We start from the raw sequence: 19,245 nt of genomic DNA, 5'->3' as shown, positions 1-19,245 counted from the left end.
TACTCAAAAAACGAATTTTAAAATATAGATAACAGATGCAAACATTCTCTCTTTTGAATGCTTAGCAAGATTTAGCAAGGCTGTACATAAATAATAAAAAAGAAATATGGTGAAAAAAGAAATAACGGGATCTCCATATTATGAACTATATTTAACTTTTAACAAAACGATAATAAATTTAAATTTGGAACTGTTACAGCTATTTTAATTATGAGCATTAGCAAACTTTTCACTGAGTGAATTGTTATGCAAATTAGCAATTATCTCAGCTTCTTTTTAGTGCACATCCCAGAACTTAAAAAAAATAACTCCTAGACGCTTTGACCTTTTGTTTTGAAATGTTCACAAATGATTGACAATGTGTTTGTCTTCAAAACGCCGTCGGGGCATTGTTTTTGGTTGAACAGTGTTACAACAATCGTACAGACAACTAGCCTGGGTGTATATTTATGCATAAACGTGAAGTAGTGAAATTTGGACTGCTGCCCTGCAAAATTGACAACTGGTAGACAGTTTTCAAGACGGCACTTTTTTCATAGTGAACAGATGTACCCATAAACCAATTTTGACAGGAAACTAAAGCATGGTTTAGGAGCTATTTTTTAAAAATCATTTTTGACCAAAAAAGCACATTTTTGTGCACATTTTAAACTACAGTGTCCATAAAGAAAAAAATACTAACAAAATTTCAAAATTCATACAATAAGCCTTCCGAAAATATATAGTTTTGTTGATAAGGAAGGTCATCTTGGTTTCCTAATTAACTATTTAATATACCTGTCAGGTAAACTGCGTCACTACCTTAAGTGTCAGATTTGTAAAGTCAGCGATTATCTTTCCAGCTTCTTTGTGTAAAATGGTCCTCTCTTTATTGTATACTGGGCATATTATAGGGAAGTGGTGTTCATCATCAATATCATTTTTATTACACAATTTGCAGATTCTGTCGCTACTTTTGATTCTGTTGTGTCTTCCTCTTCAATTTCTAAACTGTGATTGCCCAGTTTGAATTTAGTACTTTTCAGTTCTTTATTTTTTTAGCTCAGTTAAGTAGTTTTCCAAAATAAGATTTGTTTTAAATTTTCTGTATGTCCTTAGTTTGCTTTTTGTAGTAGTGTTTTGTCTGTTATCATCATTAAGTGAATTAATCCAATGCTTTATAAATACATTTTTTATTTGATTATATATCTGTGACATTTGTGATGATTTTAGTTCATTATTGTTAATATCTGATAGCTTTGTGTTTGTAGATTTCAGTACTGAGTCAAATTCATCGTACCACTAAATTTTTACAATCGTGTTAATAAGAAAGCCTTAAGGGTTTTGTGTTTTGTTTAGATGGTATATAAATTTATTAACTGCTTTTTAATAAATGAATCGATAGGATATCTACCCAACTCACTATAAATTCCCAATTCCAGAGTGTTTTTTTTAAATGCCTAGAATGAAGCGACAGAAGCTGAGATTGTACATCTTCTATAGCAGAGTTGAATGGACTTTTTCAGTCCAGACTTCACATCATATATGAAAATTGGTCATTAGTTCATCAAACAAAGATAACAATAGTGAGGGACGACTTTCATTATGACCTAATTTGGCTTTCAAGGAGAATAATGCTTTCAATCTTTTGTATTTCAGATGTTTCATAGCAGCTTTGAAGTTTATTATTATTATTATTATTATTATTATTATTATTATTATTATTATTATTATTATTATTATTATTATTATTATTACTGTACATACTTTTGTTTAATAGTTTCCATAATAGACCATCGCCAAACGCTACCAAAAGCCCTTTTCAGGTCTACAAAACAGACATAAACTTTGTTTGTTTGCCTTGGTTTCATTTTTTATTTCTATGTGGTTGAAGTCACCGTGTTTTTCAATAATTGTTTTCAATATAAATATGTTGTCAGTTCAACAACAACCTTTTTTGAAACAAAACTGTTGGTGTGACAAAATTTTATTTTTTTTTAATGAAAGTGGTTAGCTTTATATTTAGGACAAACTGGAGCTTGCTATTCCTCTGTAGTTTGAGGGATTTAATTTGAATACTGCTTTAAGTATGGGTATTATTAAATTTGTACTCCATGCATGTGGAAAGATAGTTGCATTGTAAATAGAGTTAAATATGTTTTCAATAGGTTGGATGTGGTAATGCTCACCGCATTTTAGCATCTCATTACAGATTTGGCCATCTGCAGTTGATGTATTGTTTTTCAATAACCTAAATGCTTATTTAATTTCTTTTTCCTGTATTGGTCCATCCAAATTAATTTTTAGTATCAAGTTCCTTAATTTCCCCATTTCTAAGATCTGATATAATATCGTCTTGTTCTTCTGTAATTTTATCAGAATTTAATAGATCTTTGAAGTGTGTCAACCATTTATGCTATGCAATCAGTTTCTGACTTTTATGTAAGCGCGTCATTGTTGAGTTCACTATTTTTTTTTCCATAATGAGGAATTGTTTCCTTGAAGGCTCTTAATTTCGCTAAGCTGATGTACTTTAAATTGTTTTGTTTTTTTGTACTTTTAAAATTGTTCACGTGTTTTGAAGAATCTTCTAACAACAGCGTCATTAGGAATTGTGGGACGCCCTCTACGACAAAGGCGAATTGAGAAAAGTAATACCGAACAAGCATGCCAGCTTGTTTGTAATGTACGGAAGTGCTGCACGATATTTCGTGTTTACTTCAGAAGGAGTTTAAGAGTTGTTATTTTGGAAATATTATAACACTAAGGTAAGTATATATATATTTGTTAAGATGTGGGATCACTATAGATGAAATCCGACGTGTTAAATGTCCGTAAAGTGTGATTTTCAACTGATTAGCTTGATTGTTGTCTTCAGTGAGTGACCCATTGTGTAAAAGATGAGCAACTGTACAGTCAATACTCAAGGGAAGGGGACGGCTCTTCCAAAACCAGGCCGTGACGCCTATTATGTACCGCGGCCGAACCGTCTAGCTATACTCAGATACAGCAGCAGCCATTGTGGAGGACATGCACATCTTGCACTGGAGGTCTTTTGATGTAAACTTGAAATAATTCTCTTGACGTTTTATTATTTGCATTGTCCCGTTATCTGTAGGAGTAAACATATGTGCTATTCATAATTATATGACACCATGGAGCTCCATGATGACAGACTCTAATGGATGCGACGTCAAAAGAACCTTGGTTAAGGTTTTTGCCTTTGTTTGGTCCCAATTGACAATGGGATAGTGCATCTTACTGCCATTATCATCAAAGATACTCCATAAGCCTATATATGGTTTCAATGGAAATTGCACTAAACGTCAACACTAGTACATTAAAAACAATGTTAGATAAGACAACAGTGACATTCAATGTAAGGAACTGTTGCCTGGCACAAAATATATAATAATTTCAAACAAAAAAAGCATATGTGGTAATCTGTTAGATATCCTCATACAGGGTTCTCCACGAGGGGTTTTTACAGGGCGCCGCGCCCTGTTATCTGAAATTGGCGCCCTGTTTAAATTGTCAGCGCCCTGTTATATTTCCTGTGCGCCCTGCATGGTCCCAGACAAAGTATTGTTTACAAAACAGGCCAACACTCATTGTCTTCCGAAGATGATTCATCGTGTTCAGGGTAACTGGTTCATTGTTTTAAGGTGCAACTGTGAAAATTCCGGTTTGTTATCGTAGCATGTCACCGTGAGGTGATAACACCACCAAACAAAAAGTTACAAGTTTTTTCAACACGATTAAAAATGAACATGTGGCCTAGAAAAGTGTATTACCGTACCCATATTTTTACTGCCAGGGTGACGTCAAATATATAAAATCGTTATCGGTAAAACCATTCGTTAAACATAAGGTCTATGGTTAAAACCAAGTTCACGCCGTGACTAGGTAGCGGCAACATCGTCACCGCCGAGTGGAACAAAGACAGCAACCGGGCAGCTATGCACTTGCATGATCGGTAAACGACCAGCGCAGCCGACGTACCATCACATTGCTGATCACCAAGAAGTCCACACGAATGCTTGCTTGAACATGTAAATGTTTATATTTAAATGTCACTATTTAAAGTTGAATTTTCTTTAAATCACGATTTAAAAACCCTGGTAAAACGGCCATGCTTTCAACTCGCATCATAAGTGAAGGAAATAAATTTACTTGTGTTCTTTTGGAACAAATATTCTGATTGGTTGTTTTTCGCATCAATGCGTGGCTTTGGCCAGTCAAAAGCATCGTTACATAGTATCAGGGTGCACAAAGTAAAATGAACTGTTTCCGGGTCATAGCTGTTTTCAACGAAGCAGACATCATCAAACTTTCGATTCGAATGAAAATTATTCTTTTAAGTATGTATTTTGTTTTTTTATACCTAATTCTATTATTTTTGATAGTAACTGTTAACTGCAGATCGAAAATCTTCTATTGTGTACATTTTATTTCGTTTGATCACCTTGGTTTTTGGTGCCATTCATGCAAGTTTTTTATTGAACCAATTACGAACGTTTGTGCGACATACATTTTATTTTGCTTCGTCCAAATAAATATAAATCATAAATATAAATTTTTGCTAAAAATTAAATAAAGCATGTATGTATCTATTTGGGAAAATAAAATAACAAACTTGTTACGTCTTTTTCTGGACGCGATCATTACTTGTAAACAACTGATGTCGCCGCTTGAGGAATCGTGCAGCTAAAATCAGCTTATTGTACGTGCTGACGTTTACTTAATAATAGCTCTTCAAAATTCCTATTCATTTTGTAATAATAAATATATATTATGCATATGTAATAATATGTAGATTAACAGATTTTTTTGGTTTCCATTTTTCAACATCCTTGCCAATGATGCACGTTACAAATGTGCCACGCCCACTTCACATTGGTGCGCCCTGTTTAATTTTCAAACCGTGGAGAACCCTGTCATATGATCGATTTCTAGACATTTTAGTCCTGGTCGCTTTCAGTTTCAGCCCTGATAAATATAGACTTTATGGCCCTGGTTTTGGATGTTATGGCCCTGGTTTTGGATGTTATGGCCCTAAACAGGGTGGTCGTTATGGCCATGGTATAAATGATATCACAGTAGTGTTCTCATATCTAGTGTTAATATATACATACATTGTATCGTGTACAATGGATGTTTAGCTTTATTATTCACAGTCAGAATTCTGACGACACTCAAAATTTTCGACCAGGATAAAAAGTTGGCGACTGGCACTATTCTATTTGTTTATGATCTGCACAGGATGTTGACAACTGGACCATCATTCTATTGTCCTTGTTGGTTTTAGCATACAAACAATAACACATTGCAAAAATTAACCCACAACAAAACTTTAATAAAACAAGACACCGCTGTTCAAAATAAATCTACACGTGTGACATCGGCCTAATGTGTTTTTGTTTTAACCATTTCCGATTGACATTCTGTTAGTTTTAACGAACCAGATCGGAATAGGTCATACATCAAGATAATGGAAGGGAATTTTAACACAGTGATAAATAAATAAATAAACAGTTCATTATAAACAGAAGGAAGTTTCACCATTGCAGTTTAGTTCTGTGTAGGACTTGTTGATTTGAACACTAACTTGCTCACGTCACCGGCAGGGTTGCCTCAAGCTGTTGTCTTATCTTGCACTTGAGTGTAGTAAACTTCATTGATGTTTTTGGCTTCATAACTCATTCATAAAATTAAATTCATAAGCAAAATATTTAGTCAGCGATACAAGGAATGCTTATTTTCCACTATTAATTTACCAGCATTCCATTATAAAAGAAAACAGATTAAGTTCTTGTTTCCACTTTGGCCGTAACAAATGGAGTCAGGACAACCAATCTGATTAATATCTGATGTAGTGTACGGGCTTTAATTATTTTGGCCATAAACTTATTTTAATTTTATTTTTCATTACTTTTGTTATTAATGCCTTTTTATTTTATTATTTTACTTTGATTTTGTAATTTTTTTTTAATTACGCCCTACATACATCTGATCCGACGCCTATGTAAGTCCCGTTCAAATCTTGCGTAAGTAACAGCCAATCACAGCCCCCCCTTTTATACAGGCTGTCGGTTGCTTAATTTTCAGTGTAGTGATACTCTACGGGCAATCTTTCTGTACATTATATTTTGCCCATTTGAATAAACCATAAACTGATTTTAAATTGTATAACGGTCACCGGCCCACGGCATCGACGCAGAAAATTGGAACAAAAAAATAATTCCTGATCAACTGCGTGGTGTTCCAAATAAAAAATAGTTTATTCCAGTCCAAATCAGCTCAATTACTTTAATAAAGAGTTATTGTATAATGTAAAAAATTTTGATACATTTTGATGAATACTCACAGCTACGGCTTCAATACAGTAGAAGATTTTGGCCCGATCGTCAACAAAATATCACCCGTCTCCAGGGCAAGCGACTGGAAAAAGGCACCGGTGTTCGGTTAAACTGGTGGAAACAAAATCGTCACTCTCAAAATAAATACGCAAAATAACGATCTAAACTCGAACCATTCGAGCCACAATATAAACATAAAAAAATGACTTCCGTTGCATTTGACAATGATAAACTTACCGAAAAGCCGTGTTTTTCTCGGTCACTAACGTCGGTATAATCCGCCATTTTATTTGAGTGTGTTTGCCACCTGACTTTGCCCGGTGACATCATCATCATGTGCGCTATAGAAGGAGGTCTGTGATTCGTTGACTGAAATCGTTGATAGTGGGTCTCGTTGAAATCTCGTTACATAGGCATCGGATCAGATGTATGTAGGGCGGAATTTTAAAAAATCACAAAATCAAAGTAAAATAATAAAATAAAAAGGCATTAATAACAAAAATAATAAAAAATAAAATTAAAATAACTTTATAGCCAAAATAATTAAAGCCCGTACACTAGATCAGATTTTAATCAGATTGCAGGACAACATGCTTTGAAAAAAAATGGCTGCCAGGTCAGAGGTCAATGTCTCAAAATATGTATTTTGGACCTGATTGCGAAAATAAAGTGTATATATTTTTTCACTTTTATCAAAACAGATTAATTTTGCATCGAAATATTTAAAATAAAAGTTAAATTAATTAAAGTATTTAAATCATAGCCAGTAGGATGGCAAAATGAATATTAATTATCTCATTAATATTAATTAGCGACCGGCACTCAAATCAGGCTGGGCAGAACCCTGAACGTTCTCAATTCATTACACGCTCTTGTTTCAATCAACCTCCAGGGAAATTAGTGTTTATTACAAAGGCGGTGGTGAGTGAATGAACAAACATCTGTAGCTTTGTGTCATAGTACTAAAACATGAAAAAATATGAACACTAGATATGAACACTACTTTGAATATCATTTATACCAGTGTCTTAATGATCACCTTGTTTAGGGCATAAGGTCCCAAACCAGGGCCAGAATGTTCAGCTACCTATCAATAAGAGAGTATCAATAATTTAAAAAATAAAGGGGTGAAAGCTCTCTTTGCTTTGAAATGCAAACTCGGTTATGACATCTCACTAAACATACCCCTCCAACTATCTTTATTTGACAAACTGATAAGACCCATTATTGTATATGGTAGTGATGTTTGGGGTGATGAAAGCACAACTAAGTCTGCAATTGAGGATGTCCATCTTTCATTTTGTCGGTTCATTCTTGGTCTCTCAAAATTCACACCAAAAATGGCTGTTTATGGTGAGCTAGGAAGGTACCCCATTGACTGTTTTATCAAGAAACAACGACTTAAATATTTCAACCGGGTAACAAACTCTGATAACACATTACTAAGAGAAGCCTACTTAGTAAATAAGAATGTAAAAAGTAAATGGTTTACAAGTGTAGAAACCCTCATGCAAGATATAGATGTTGTCACCATTGTAAACTCAAGTGAAAAAATAATTAAGAAAAATTTATACTTTATTCATAAAAAAATAAACAAATCATTTGAGAAACAATGGATCTTAGACATGCATAATGATAATAGAAAACAAACCTTGGCTAAAAACAAACTAAGAACATACAGACTTTTCAAACATTATTTATTAGAATTATGGTCTTAGAAGGCTAATTGCAAAATTCAGGACAAGCAACCATGACCTTAAAATTGAGAAAGGCAGACATAATAATGTGCCGCTGGATAAAAGAACATGTGATATGTGCAGCCAAAATATAATTGAGGATGAGCAACATTTTGTAATGAAATGCCCAGTTTACAGTCATCATAGGCACAAATTATTCCTGACTGCACAAAATAAAGTTCCAAATTTTGATAAAGAAAATAGTCAGAATAAATTCATTTTGATTATGGCAAACCATACTCTAGCACCAGCCTTAGCTGTCTTCTTAAAAAACAGCTATGGAACAAAACAGCAACAACTATCATTGTATTAGGCTACATTTTGTGTTCATTCTATATTCTGTATTCACCATTGGCTGCAAATTGTCTTTATTGTTTTTGATTTGTTTTATTTTTCTTAGAAAAGTTTTTATTTTTTGTTTACTTTTTTACATTGTAGTTTTTTTTAATTTCTTTCTGTAAGACCCTTTTTATCCTTTCCTAAGGATTGTATGCGTCTAATAAAAAATAAAATAATAATATCTGAGCATAGTTACTGATTGCAATCAGAGAAATGAGTCCCGCATACATGTACATATAGCTGAAAGACTGCTTTAGTCTGCCATCTTGGGAAGTGACATTCATTGGGATGTAAGGATGTGTGTTATTTATCTCTTCTATGCTTATAAAAACCTCTGTATCTTTGTTGCAATGAATAGCAAATAACTATAGTATGAGTCTTTAAATGGGACTTGCTTGCTTCTCTTGATCTTTCTGTAAATTACCCACCTTTTCAAATATAAACTCTTCAGAGAAGAAGGTCACTTACTCAATAGAAAAGTAAGTCCACAGAAAAAAGTACTAGTGTTTATTTTGTTTCTAAATCAGATATTTTTATGTAACATGCAGATAGTTTTGTTAAAACTATTTTTGTTTTGAAAAACAAATAAAAGCTGTTTACACAATAAGTTATAATTATACATCTGTCATTGTAACTCCATATGTTACAGCATGGCGTAAGTTTGCGGTATTGCACTGGGTATTTTCATCCTACCATATTAGGAAACTTGAATTCCAAATATGGAACGATTATGCATCTAAGCGTCCTCTAATAATAAAAAATCAAACATGGCTACCCCAGGGGTTGACCGGATCCCACACAAAGAAGTTCGCTCAATCTGTTTTAAGGTAGCGAGAAGGGTTTTGTGACATTTTCAAATAAAACATTCTCTGTCTGTTTTCTCGTTCCGAACAGTAATTTAGCTTATATATTTCAAAAGTATAGAGGTACAAGTTCGCACAAACTGGACAGACTTTGTTAACATAATTATCACGTGACTTCAAAAATGGCGAACCTTGTAAAAATGACTAAGTCCGCGATTGCGAGAGCACACTGCGGAATTTCCTGGTGAAATTTACGTCATGCATTGTCCGTAATCAAGTCCATTGAAATGTGTGCCCGGTAATCAAAAGACCTATTATTCCGATTTCTATGCAGGTTTGTTTTTTGTCCCTAAATTATTGCATACTTGGCACCTTTAACAGACTATTATTCTGTGACAAAGCATTTTCTTTAAAAACCCAGACATATATTTCACATCATCATTATCTTTTAACGATAACTGCGAGTTTGAATGTCCTTGTCCGAACGCACTTGATTTGGCGGTGGCCCCAATGAGTCGTACTCAGTCAAAACTTCAACTCGAGAAAAACGCGAAAAACAGTTTTGGATAATAAAACACTGTAGATTTGCTGCACTATTATAAATATACACTAAAAATGGCCAAATATATTAAGCACTGATATCATAGAACTAATAAAGTGTGTCAGATAATGAATAATTTCAAGCTCGAGCGTGAAAAATGAAGAAAACTGCTGGCATTTGAGTCCGTACTCCAGGAACGTTCGGGTTTCCATTGTTATGCAAACGAACAACGAGGGATAATTCTCTGACAAACATTACTGCCCCACTGTACACGCTGACAGTTTACAAACAAGCTAATCCTTCAAGTGTCTCTGATAAGAGATCTAATAAAACGGTTTTTATGGTGAAACAAAATGGCCGATGTTTGAAAAAAAAAATTGCTGTTTCAGAGTGCGACACTGAGTGGCAGATTCCCCTGTCTGTCAACGCTTTCTTTGCGTTAGAAAAAATGGTATTAGCTTTTGCGTCCGCTTGTTGAATTCGACCGGACAATTTCCGCTTTATTTTCGACCGGACAATTTCCGAAATATCACTGAACGCCCGTTCGCTCGTGCTAAAAAAGATTGAAAATGTGGGTGTGGTTCTTTTGCGAGGTCCTGTTGATAATACGGACAAATATGGTTCTGTGCTCCGATCATGTGACTTTCAGCCAATCAATGCCATTGTAACAAAGCATATTTGACGTTATTTGAAGGGTCGTCGTACCATTTTCCGGCGTCGATTCACATAGTGTTCTTCTGCTGTGACAGGCTTCAAAATTATTCGCTGAAAAACATCAGGATATTTTGACAAACGGATGAAATTTGACCTCAGTTAAAAAAAAAATACTAGGCTGAGATGCATTAGAGTCCATGCCGAATCAGTTTTCTCTGCAAGTCGGGAAATAAAGTAAATCAGAGTAGGGTCGATGATTTTCAGCCCTGAAGGACTCCCGTGTGAATCCGGAGTTTCGAATTGTTCATCGACTGGTCACCAAATATTTATGGCAATAACTAAATTTGTTTTTTTAAGCCCAATAAATTATTCATACATGTCAAGCTCTGTTCGACTTTTTCAGGCAACGTGGCCGTTTTTAGTCGAAAATATTTGTTGTGAGAACACTTTTAGGGTACGTATACGGTCACATAGTCTGAACTCGTTCAATGATCGTGACTTATTTTTGAAAATTGTATGTCAAATTTTACCAGACCGGCCGACGTGGATTTGGTATCGTTATTTTTGGAATTAATCATTAACATTTCCTCAGTTCTCTGCTTTGTCAAAATGAGTTACCTATGCATTTTTCACGTAACTGTCTCATTAAAATAATAAAATATATTACATCTAGAACAAGCACTCAAAACACGTAACAAGAGGTTCCAGTTCAGTTGCTTTCACGATACAAGTGTCATACAACTATTAGATTTGAAGTGTCGCTCAGAATTTAATAACAGTTAATACTAGTTGTATGTTCACACTTTACTATCAAAACCACCATTTCGACCACTCATGTGCCCGTGATCAGTGTTTGGGCGAGCGATTGGTGTTTCAATGAGCGAGTGAAAAAAAAGCGATTAAAATGCGGTCGGTTTCCGGTCGGACAAGACCACATGGTCAGAAATTAAGCGATAAGCGATCGAGTAAAAGCGGAAGGTTGGGCAAAGTGAGTACTGTATGCCCGGACTATATGACCATGTTTCTCCGACGAAGTCTCGACTGACAATAATGCTGACAATGGACGTTAGATAAACACGCATTGTTTGCAACTGGAAGCCTATCACCCGTTATATCAGAATTGCCAACAACAGAGTATACAGATAAGATGTTATCATTTAAATCCTTCCAAAGATAAACATTATGCAAATATCCACGAAATGGCAGTTGCAGTCTTTTCTGCTAAGGTTTTAAAACACTAATTTAAGCAACGTTAGTTCACATCTTTGATCGTTTGTAAAACTGGGATGATGTATCATGGTCTAAAGTAACCGTTTTATCAATTTTTGAAAAATCAAGAAAAAAGTGAAAATTTACCTTCTTGCTACCTTAAACGTTTTAGATTTCAGCATTCCCATGATGTATTCCTTGGAAGAAAAGATGTATAATAGTAAGGTTATTACGAGGATACTGCTGAGTGTCGAACAATACTTTCACTGTACTGTATTCGTGCATACTTTGCAGTATCTTCGTAATAACCTCATATCATTGTCTTTTTCTTGTCCAGTGTTACCCAGAATATCTCACATGTACTTTGAACAGGAAGTTGAGTAAAAAATGTCAACAGAACATGGAACTATTAAAATGGAAATGAAAAGTCTACCCTCAAGTATGTCTACTAGACCCGTTTTACATTCTACTAGACCAGGTATATAGCACTACATCATCCTCCATTTATTTATTCTTTAAAAATCAACTGCTGGGAGACGGACATTGAAAGTTGAAAGTTGCTTATTAATGACCTAAATTTCAATACTTATGGATTGCATTGTGTGCTTTTGCTGGCATGTCAGTATGGCTTTCTCAAATAGCAAAATTATATTAGTCCCCAGGCTAATCATACTGGGTGCAATTTTAATTTAATATATAACTACATGTATCTGTATTTTTTTTATTTCAAATTCATATGCCTCCAATACCTTCAGCACATACGAAAGAGTCATTGTACATACCGGGTACTTGTCATTTAAAAAGTGTTATTTCATTGACAACAAATAAATAATTATCTGTATAATAAGGGCTGCTAAACAAGATACATGTATACCAGTAATGGAAGCTATTTGATATCCTGCTTGCCGTCTAATGAGTTCCATGTTCTTTTGGTTTTTATTAGTCCCCGTTCGAACGAAGTCCGAAAACGGGGACTTATAATTCGGTCTCCGTGTGTCCGTGCGTCCGTCCGGAGTCATATCTCAGAGTCCCTTGGACCGATTCCGTTCATTCTTTGCATGTGCCTAGTACTTTATGTGGGACATATGCACATGCAGTGGTTTAGCGATTCGATTCAAAATGGCCGACTGGCAGCCATCTTGTTTTTTGAAAATGTTGTATTTTGGACATGCTTTGTCAGTTTTCATTCAAACTTGGTACATAGATTATACATGTTAGGATACATGTCCATGATGATTTATTTCACAATTGGATCAAAGATGGCCGACTGGCAGCCATCTTGGTTTTTGAAAATGTCGTATTTTGGACATGCTTTGTCAGTTTTCATTCAAATTTAGTACATAGATCATACATGTTAGGATACATGTCCCCGACCGTCCGTGAGTTCCTGAGTCTGTCCGTCCGTGTGTCCGTCTGTCCGTGCGTCAGTCTATCCAACGTCATATTTCAGAATCCTGTGGACCGATTCCGTTCATTCTTTGCATGTGCCTAGTACCTTATGTGGGACATATGCACATGCAGTGGTTTACCGATTCGATTCAAAATGGCCGACTGGCAGCCATCTTGTTTTTTGAAAATGTTGTATTTTGGACATGCTTTGTCAGTTTTCATTCAAACTTGGTACATAGATTATACATGTTAGGATACATGTCCATGATGATTTATTTCACAATTGGATCAAAGATGGCTGACTGGCAGCCATCTTGTTTTTTGAAAATGTCGTATTTTGGACATGCTTTGTCAGTTTTCATTCAAATTTACTACATAGATCATACATGTTAGGATACATGTTCCCGACCATCCATGAGTTCCTGGGTCTGTCCGTCCGACCGTCCGTCCGTGTGTCCGTCTGTCCCTGCGTCAGTCTATCCAACGTCATATTTCAGAATCCTGTGGACCGATTCCGTTCATTCTTTGCATGTGCCTAGTACCTTATGTGGGACATATGCACATGCAGTGGTTTAGCGATTCGATCAAAATGGCCGACTGGCAGCCATCTTGTTTTTTGAAAATGTTGTATTTTGGACATGCTTTGTCAGTTGTCATTCAAACTTGGTACATAGATTATACATGTTAGGATACATGTCCATGATGGATCAAAGATGGTCGACTGGCAGGCAATTTGTTTTTGTTTTTTTATGCGGTATCTTGGACGTGCTCTGTCAGTTTTCATTCAAATTTGGCACATACATGTACTTTATACATGTTAGGATGCATATCCATGACAATTTGTTTCAAAATCTGGTCAAGGATGGCCGATTGACAGCCATCTGACTTTTTGGCCTTACTACTATATTTCCACAATTTATGTACCATTTTCATTCGTATTTGGCACATACATCATACATATCAGTGTGTTTCATAATCAGATCAAAGATGGCTGAATAACGCCTGTTTTTATTTTGGCCATATTACTATGACACGAAACGCGTGTTTTGATGTAAATAAACAATCTGTTGTATACGCCACTTGGAACTCAAGTTTCAAGGACACGCTCGCGACAACCCCTCCGCTTTAATATGACGAGCACAAAGAGAACTTAACGGGGACTGTGTCATTTTCAATGACTTGTGTTCTGAATGTACTAATACTTGCTTTTAGTTTGATACTGATAGAGTATGCCATTAAATAGTTAACCCCATATTGCTAATTACATTATGCTTCTTTGACCCACTTAAATGTTTTGTACAGTATCCATGGATACTAGACATCAATCGGCAGTTACACCAAGAAGAAGCTCATCACGGTCTATAAAAAGAAAGAAATTTGATGATGAGTTGGTGGAGAGTAGTTTGATAAAATCTAACCGAGGCAGGTTACCAGTGCCTTCACAAGAACTAATAGGACCAACAGAAACACAGCCACTGGAAAAGAAAAAGGTAAGACCTACAATAGTTAACCCTTTGAATCCAAAAGACAACTTTTGTTGCTTTTCGCAAAATAAGTCTGTAGTGAATAAGAAATTAATGGAAATGTAAATTACCAAAAAATACATAAAATGTCAAAATGTTGAATCAATATTTTGTGAAAGAAAATGATGGTGCTCAAAGAGTTCATATTAAATTTGGTACTTACTGAAAAGTCAAGGCTGTGGTCAACTTTCTCTACCGTAATACCAAATTTAACGAAGACATGTCTATCAAACTAATACATGTATAAAAATGAAATCTTTGTTTCATTAGTCTGTTTATTCGTTACATTATGAAAACATAGTACAAAACTAAACAAGAGGACATTTATTTTAAGAAATAAACTGTTACCATGAAGCTTCGCAATTGAGTCCTATTTATGAAATGTGTTCATTTTATGGTGGAATCAGTTTCCAAGACTTGTTTGAATAGAAGTGCATGTAATCATCCAACTACATTGTATGACTTATTTTGAACACAGAAACTGTCATTTATGTAAATGAATGTGCTACTAGTAGAACAAATACAGTATTGGTTATCCACTCCACTCGAAAAACGAACAACATGTTTTCGGCTGTTGCCATGGTAGGACATGAACGTAAAGCAAAAGTCGGTTTATATCTAAAACCAGGTCCTCATATTATATGAAGTTTGCAAAATGCTTTCAATCTTATTTTTATTTCCGACTGTTTTGCGATTGCATTTGCTAGATTATTTGATTCAACGCAGCATTTATAGTTACGTTGAGACTTGTTGATACAGTGTAACAATGGTCGACGCCAGTGGTCTCTCGTCGGTGCACAACTTAGCCAAAATAAAAAGCATGATCATTTGAACACTGCTGTTGCAATACTGGTAGGTGGTGTTTTAAACCTGGATAATACTACCATGGCTCACCCCATTGAAATGACAGTGTTATCTCATTCTCTGATATCAGGTCTGATGTCAAAATACATGGCTTCAATTGTATTGCTATGATTATTTTCCAGCCATCATCCAAGTCATCATCATCATCTTCAGCAAAAAGAGCAAAAAAACAAAAGGTAAGGTTTTTCATATACTTTGTAAGCAAAATTAATGGTTGGTTGATTTCTTGTATACAACACAGCCTCTCTTGCACTCTTGCACTTTGAGATCATTCTTACAGCTTTATTGGGGTCCATTATTCTATTAGGTTGAAATGTGTACATTGTATGTATGTATGTTAATGATTGTATTGTTTCCAGCAACTGCCACCAGCTATTAAAGACCTTGGTAGATGGAAACCACAAGATGACTTATCGTTAATCAGTGCGGTTCAACAGGTAATTATTTATTGCTTGGAAAAACATGGGTATGAATCTTTAAAAAAAATATTTCTTCATTTACTTTTATCTGGTATAAACAATTACTGACAAGACTTACCATTGGTCATAATTCTATTTTACAGACAAATGATTTGAAATCAGTTCATATTGGTGTTAAGTTCAGCTGCAGATTTACACTTAAAGATATAGAGGAAAGATGGTATGCTTTGTTGTATGATCCAGCCATCTCAAAGTAAGTTACAGTATCATACATGGGCACTGAAAATAATAGATTTGAATATTCTGTGTAAAGACGTATTTGCATCATTCCAACATTCAAAATTTGACATTGGACTGTTCACTGGCATGTCATTGTGTCCTCACTGGCATGTCAGTGTATCTATACTGGTATCTCAGTGTATTTTCACTGGCATGTCATTGTGTCTTCACTGGCATGTCAGTGTGTCTGTACTGGCATGTCAGTGTGTCTATACTGGTATTTCAGTGTGTCTGTACTGGCATGTCATTGTGTCTTCACTGGCATCTCAGTGTATATTCACTGGCATGTCATTGTATCTTCACTGGCATGTCAGTGTGTCTATACTGGTATCTCAGTGTGTCTTCACTGGCATGTCAGTGTGTCTTCACTGGTATCTCAGTGTGTCTGTACTGGCATGTCAGTGTGTCTATACTGGTATTTCAGTGTGTCTGTACTGGCATGTCAGTGTGTCTTCACTGGTATCTCAGTGTGTCTTCACTGGTATCTCAGTGTGTCTGTACTGGTATCTCAGTGTGTCTGTACTGGCATGTCAGTGTGTCTTCACTGGTATCTCAGTGTGTCTGTACTGGTATCTCAGTGTGTCTGTACTGGTATCTCAGTGTGTCTTCACTGGCATGTCAGTGCGTCTTCACTGGTATCTCAGTGGATTTTCACTGGCATGTCAGTGTGTCTATACTGGTATTTCAGTGTGTCTGTACTGGTATCTCAGTGTGTCTGTACTGGCATGTCAGTGTGTCTTCACTGGTATCTCAGTGTGTCTTCACTGGCATGTCAGTGCGTCTTCACTGGTATCTCAGTGGATTTTCACTGGCATGTCAGTGTGTCTTCACTGGTATCTCAGTGTATTTTCACTGGCATGTCATTGTGTCTTCGCTGGTATTTCAGTGTGTCTGCACTGGCATGTCAGTGTGTCTGTACTGGCATGTCAGTGTGTCTATACTGGTATTTCAGTGTGTCTGTACTGGTATTTCAGTGTGTCTGTACTGGTATGTCAGTGTGTCTGTACTGGCATGTCAGTGTGTCTGTACTGGCATGTCAGTGTGTCTATACTGGTATTTCAGTGTGTCTGTACTGGTATTTCAGTGTGTCTGTACTGGTATGTCAGTGTGTCTGTACTGGCATGTCAGTGTGTCTGTACTGGCATGTCAGTGTGTCTATACTGGTATTTCAGTGTGTCTGTACTGGTATTTCAGTGTGTCTGTACTGGTATGTCAGTGTGTCTGTACTGGTATCTCAGTGTGTCTGTACTGGCATGTCAGTGTGTCTTCACTGGCATGTCAGTGTGTCTTCACTGGTATCTCAGTGTATTTTCACTGGCATGTCAGTGTGTCTTCACTGGTATCTCAGTGTGTCTGTACTGGCATGTCAGTGTGTCTTCACTGGTATTTCAGTGTGTCTGTACTGGCATGTCAGTGTGTCTATACTGGTATTTCAGTGTGTCTTCACTGGCATGTCAGTGTGTCTTCACTGGTATCTCAGTATGTCTTCACTGGTATGTCAGTGTGTCTATACTGGTATCTCAGTGTGTCTTCACTGGCATGTCAGTGTGTCTTCACTGGTATCTCAGTTTGTCTTCACTGGTATCTCAGTGTGTCTGTGCTGGCATGTCAGTGTGTCTGTACTGGCATGTCAGTGTGTCTTCACTGGTATCTCAGTGTGTCTTCACTGGCATGTCAGTGTGTCTTCACTGGTGTCTCAGTGTGTCTGTACTGGCATGTCATTGTGTCTTCGCTTGTATGTCAGTGTGTCTTCACTGGTATATCTGTGTCTTCAAAATGGCCGACTAGTGGCTATTTTGTTTTAATTCTAGTGCCATATCTCTGACATGCTTTGACTGATTATGTTCAACTTTTAAATATTCATTATACATTATGTCATAGATATACATATTTATTGGTTTGATGATGCGATTCAAAATGGCCGAATAGTGGCCATTTTTGTGCTAAAAAAACAAAAATCAAGCATTTCTGGCATTCTGGAATCTGAGCTCGGCCGTTCGATGGTGAATTTCATTCAAACTTGGTACATACATTAGACATTATGGGCTCCAGTGCACGTCATTTTGTTTTTCAGAACGGATTCAAAATGGCTGACTGGCGGCCATTTTGTTTTAATGAATGCAGTTCTAAAGTTTGACGATCAGATACAAGATGACTGAATGTCAAGCATCATCTTTTGGATCCATATCTCTGACATACATGTAGTTATGTTCAAACTATAATACAAAACTTACACATATCTTAAATTTGATAACTAACTGGGACTGTTCCATGTGTGGCTTGTTTATTTCACCTTAAACATAGATATTGGCATTGGTATGCACAATAAAAATACAATGAAGTAAAATATATCTCATCTTTGATTAATTGAAGTTTAATAGATGGACTCGTAATTTTCATTTACAATAACACAGTTATATTGACCTGTATCAATATTTGTTGTAGAGAACTGGTCATTATGCAAATAGAATTATACATGATGCATGTCTGTTTCAAAAACAGCAAAAACTTTGCCTTAGCAATATTTTTTCAAAATAAACTTATAATAATAATTTTTATCCATTCTGAAATTCGCATATCATAACGATATAAACAATACCATTATACAATTGGTTTTCACACGCAAACTGATGCTGATCACAGTATCAGTTAATGATATTTGACACCAGACATCACTCCTGTGAATGATGCACCATGTTTACATGTTAAAAAATTAATTATATACTTATTTTTACAGAATAGCTCAGCAATCAATGAAAAACCTTCACCTGGATGTTAAGCAGTCTGTTTTAAACAAAGCATTGTATAGTAAAGATGAAGAGACGTTAATAGGAACAATAGCATCTGTAAGTATTTAGTAAATATCAGTGGTCGAAATTAAAAAAAATACCTAGTTGTCCAGTGGTACAACCAATCTGAAAAACTAGTTATTCACATGAAAATGTAGTTGCCTATTAAGTGTTAACTAATTGATTTTTAATCTCAATACCTTGTGTACTAGTATATCTACATGTATTTGGAGGTAAGTAGAAAAGTTTTAAACTCAAATGATTATTGCACATTCATATAAATATTACATATGAATTTTGTGATTTCTAAAAAAAAATTATTTTAATCTCAATGGGCAATCAATTTCCTATGATTTGGTTGT

The 19,245-nt window shown here is 35.6% G+C and overlaps 1 protein-coding gene across 3 annotated transcripts in view; it reads left to right on the top strand.

Annotated features, from left to right (window-relative positions):
- The first annotated feature begins 2,618 nt into the window (after nucleotides 1–2,618).
- LOC100374637 (microspherule protein 1-like) overlaps nucleotides 2,619–19,245 on the top strand; it is a 36,488-nt gene continuing 19,861 nt past the window's right edge. For 2 of the 3 annotated variants that reach the window (XM_085496180.1, XM_085496179.1), the window contains exons 1-7: nucleotides 2,619–2,747; nucleotides 11,958–12,098; nucleotides 14,312–14,499; nucleotides 15,519–15,572; nucleotides 15,756–15,833; nucleotides 15,959–16,068; nucleotides 18,832–18,940. In XM_085496180.1, coding sequence (XP_085352306.1) covers nucleotides 12,008–12,098; nucleotides 14,312–14,499; nucleotides 15,519–15,572; nucleotides 15,756–15,833; nucleotides 15,959–16,068; nucleotides 18,832–18,940 — 630 coding nt within the window. In that variant the 5' untranslated portion in view covers nucleotides 2,619–2,747; nucleotides 11,958–12,007. The remainder of the gene's footprint in view (nucleotides 2,748–11,957; nucleotides 12,099–14,311; nucleotides 14,500–15,518; nucleotides 15,573–15,755; nucleotides 15,834–15,958; nucleotides 16,069–18,831; nucleotides 18,941–19,245) is intronic. The other variant, XM_085496181.1, reaches the window with a different exon arrangement.

This window comes from Saccoglossus kowalevskii, chromosome 22, assembly GCF_978046115.1.
Source record: "Saccoglossus kowalevskii chromosome 22, keSacKowa6.1, whole genome shotgun sequence".
Lineage (NCBI taxonomy): Eukaryota > Metazoa > Hemichordata > Enteropneusta > Harrimaniidae > Saccoglossus > Saccoglossus kowalevskii.
This window is presented reverse-complemented; position numbering and strand designations above follow the sequence as displayed.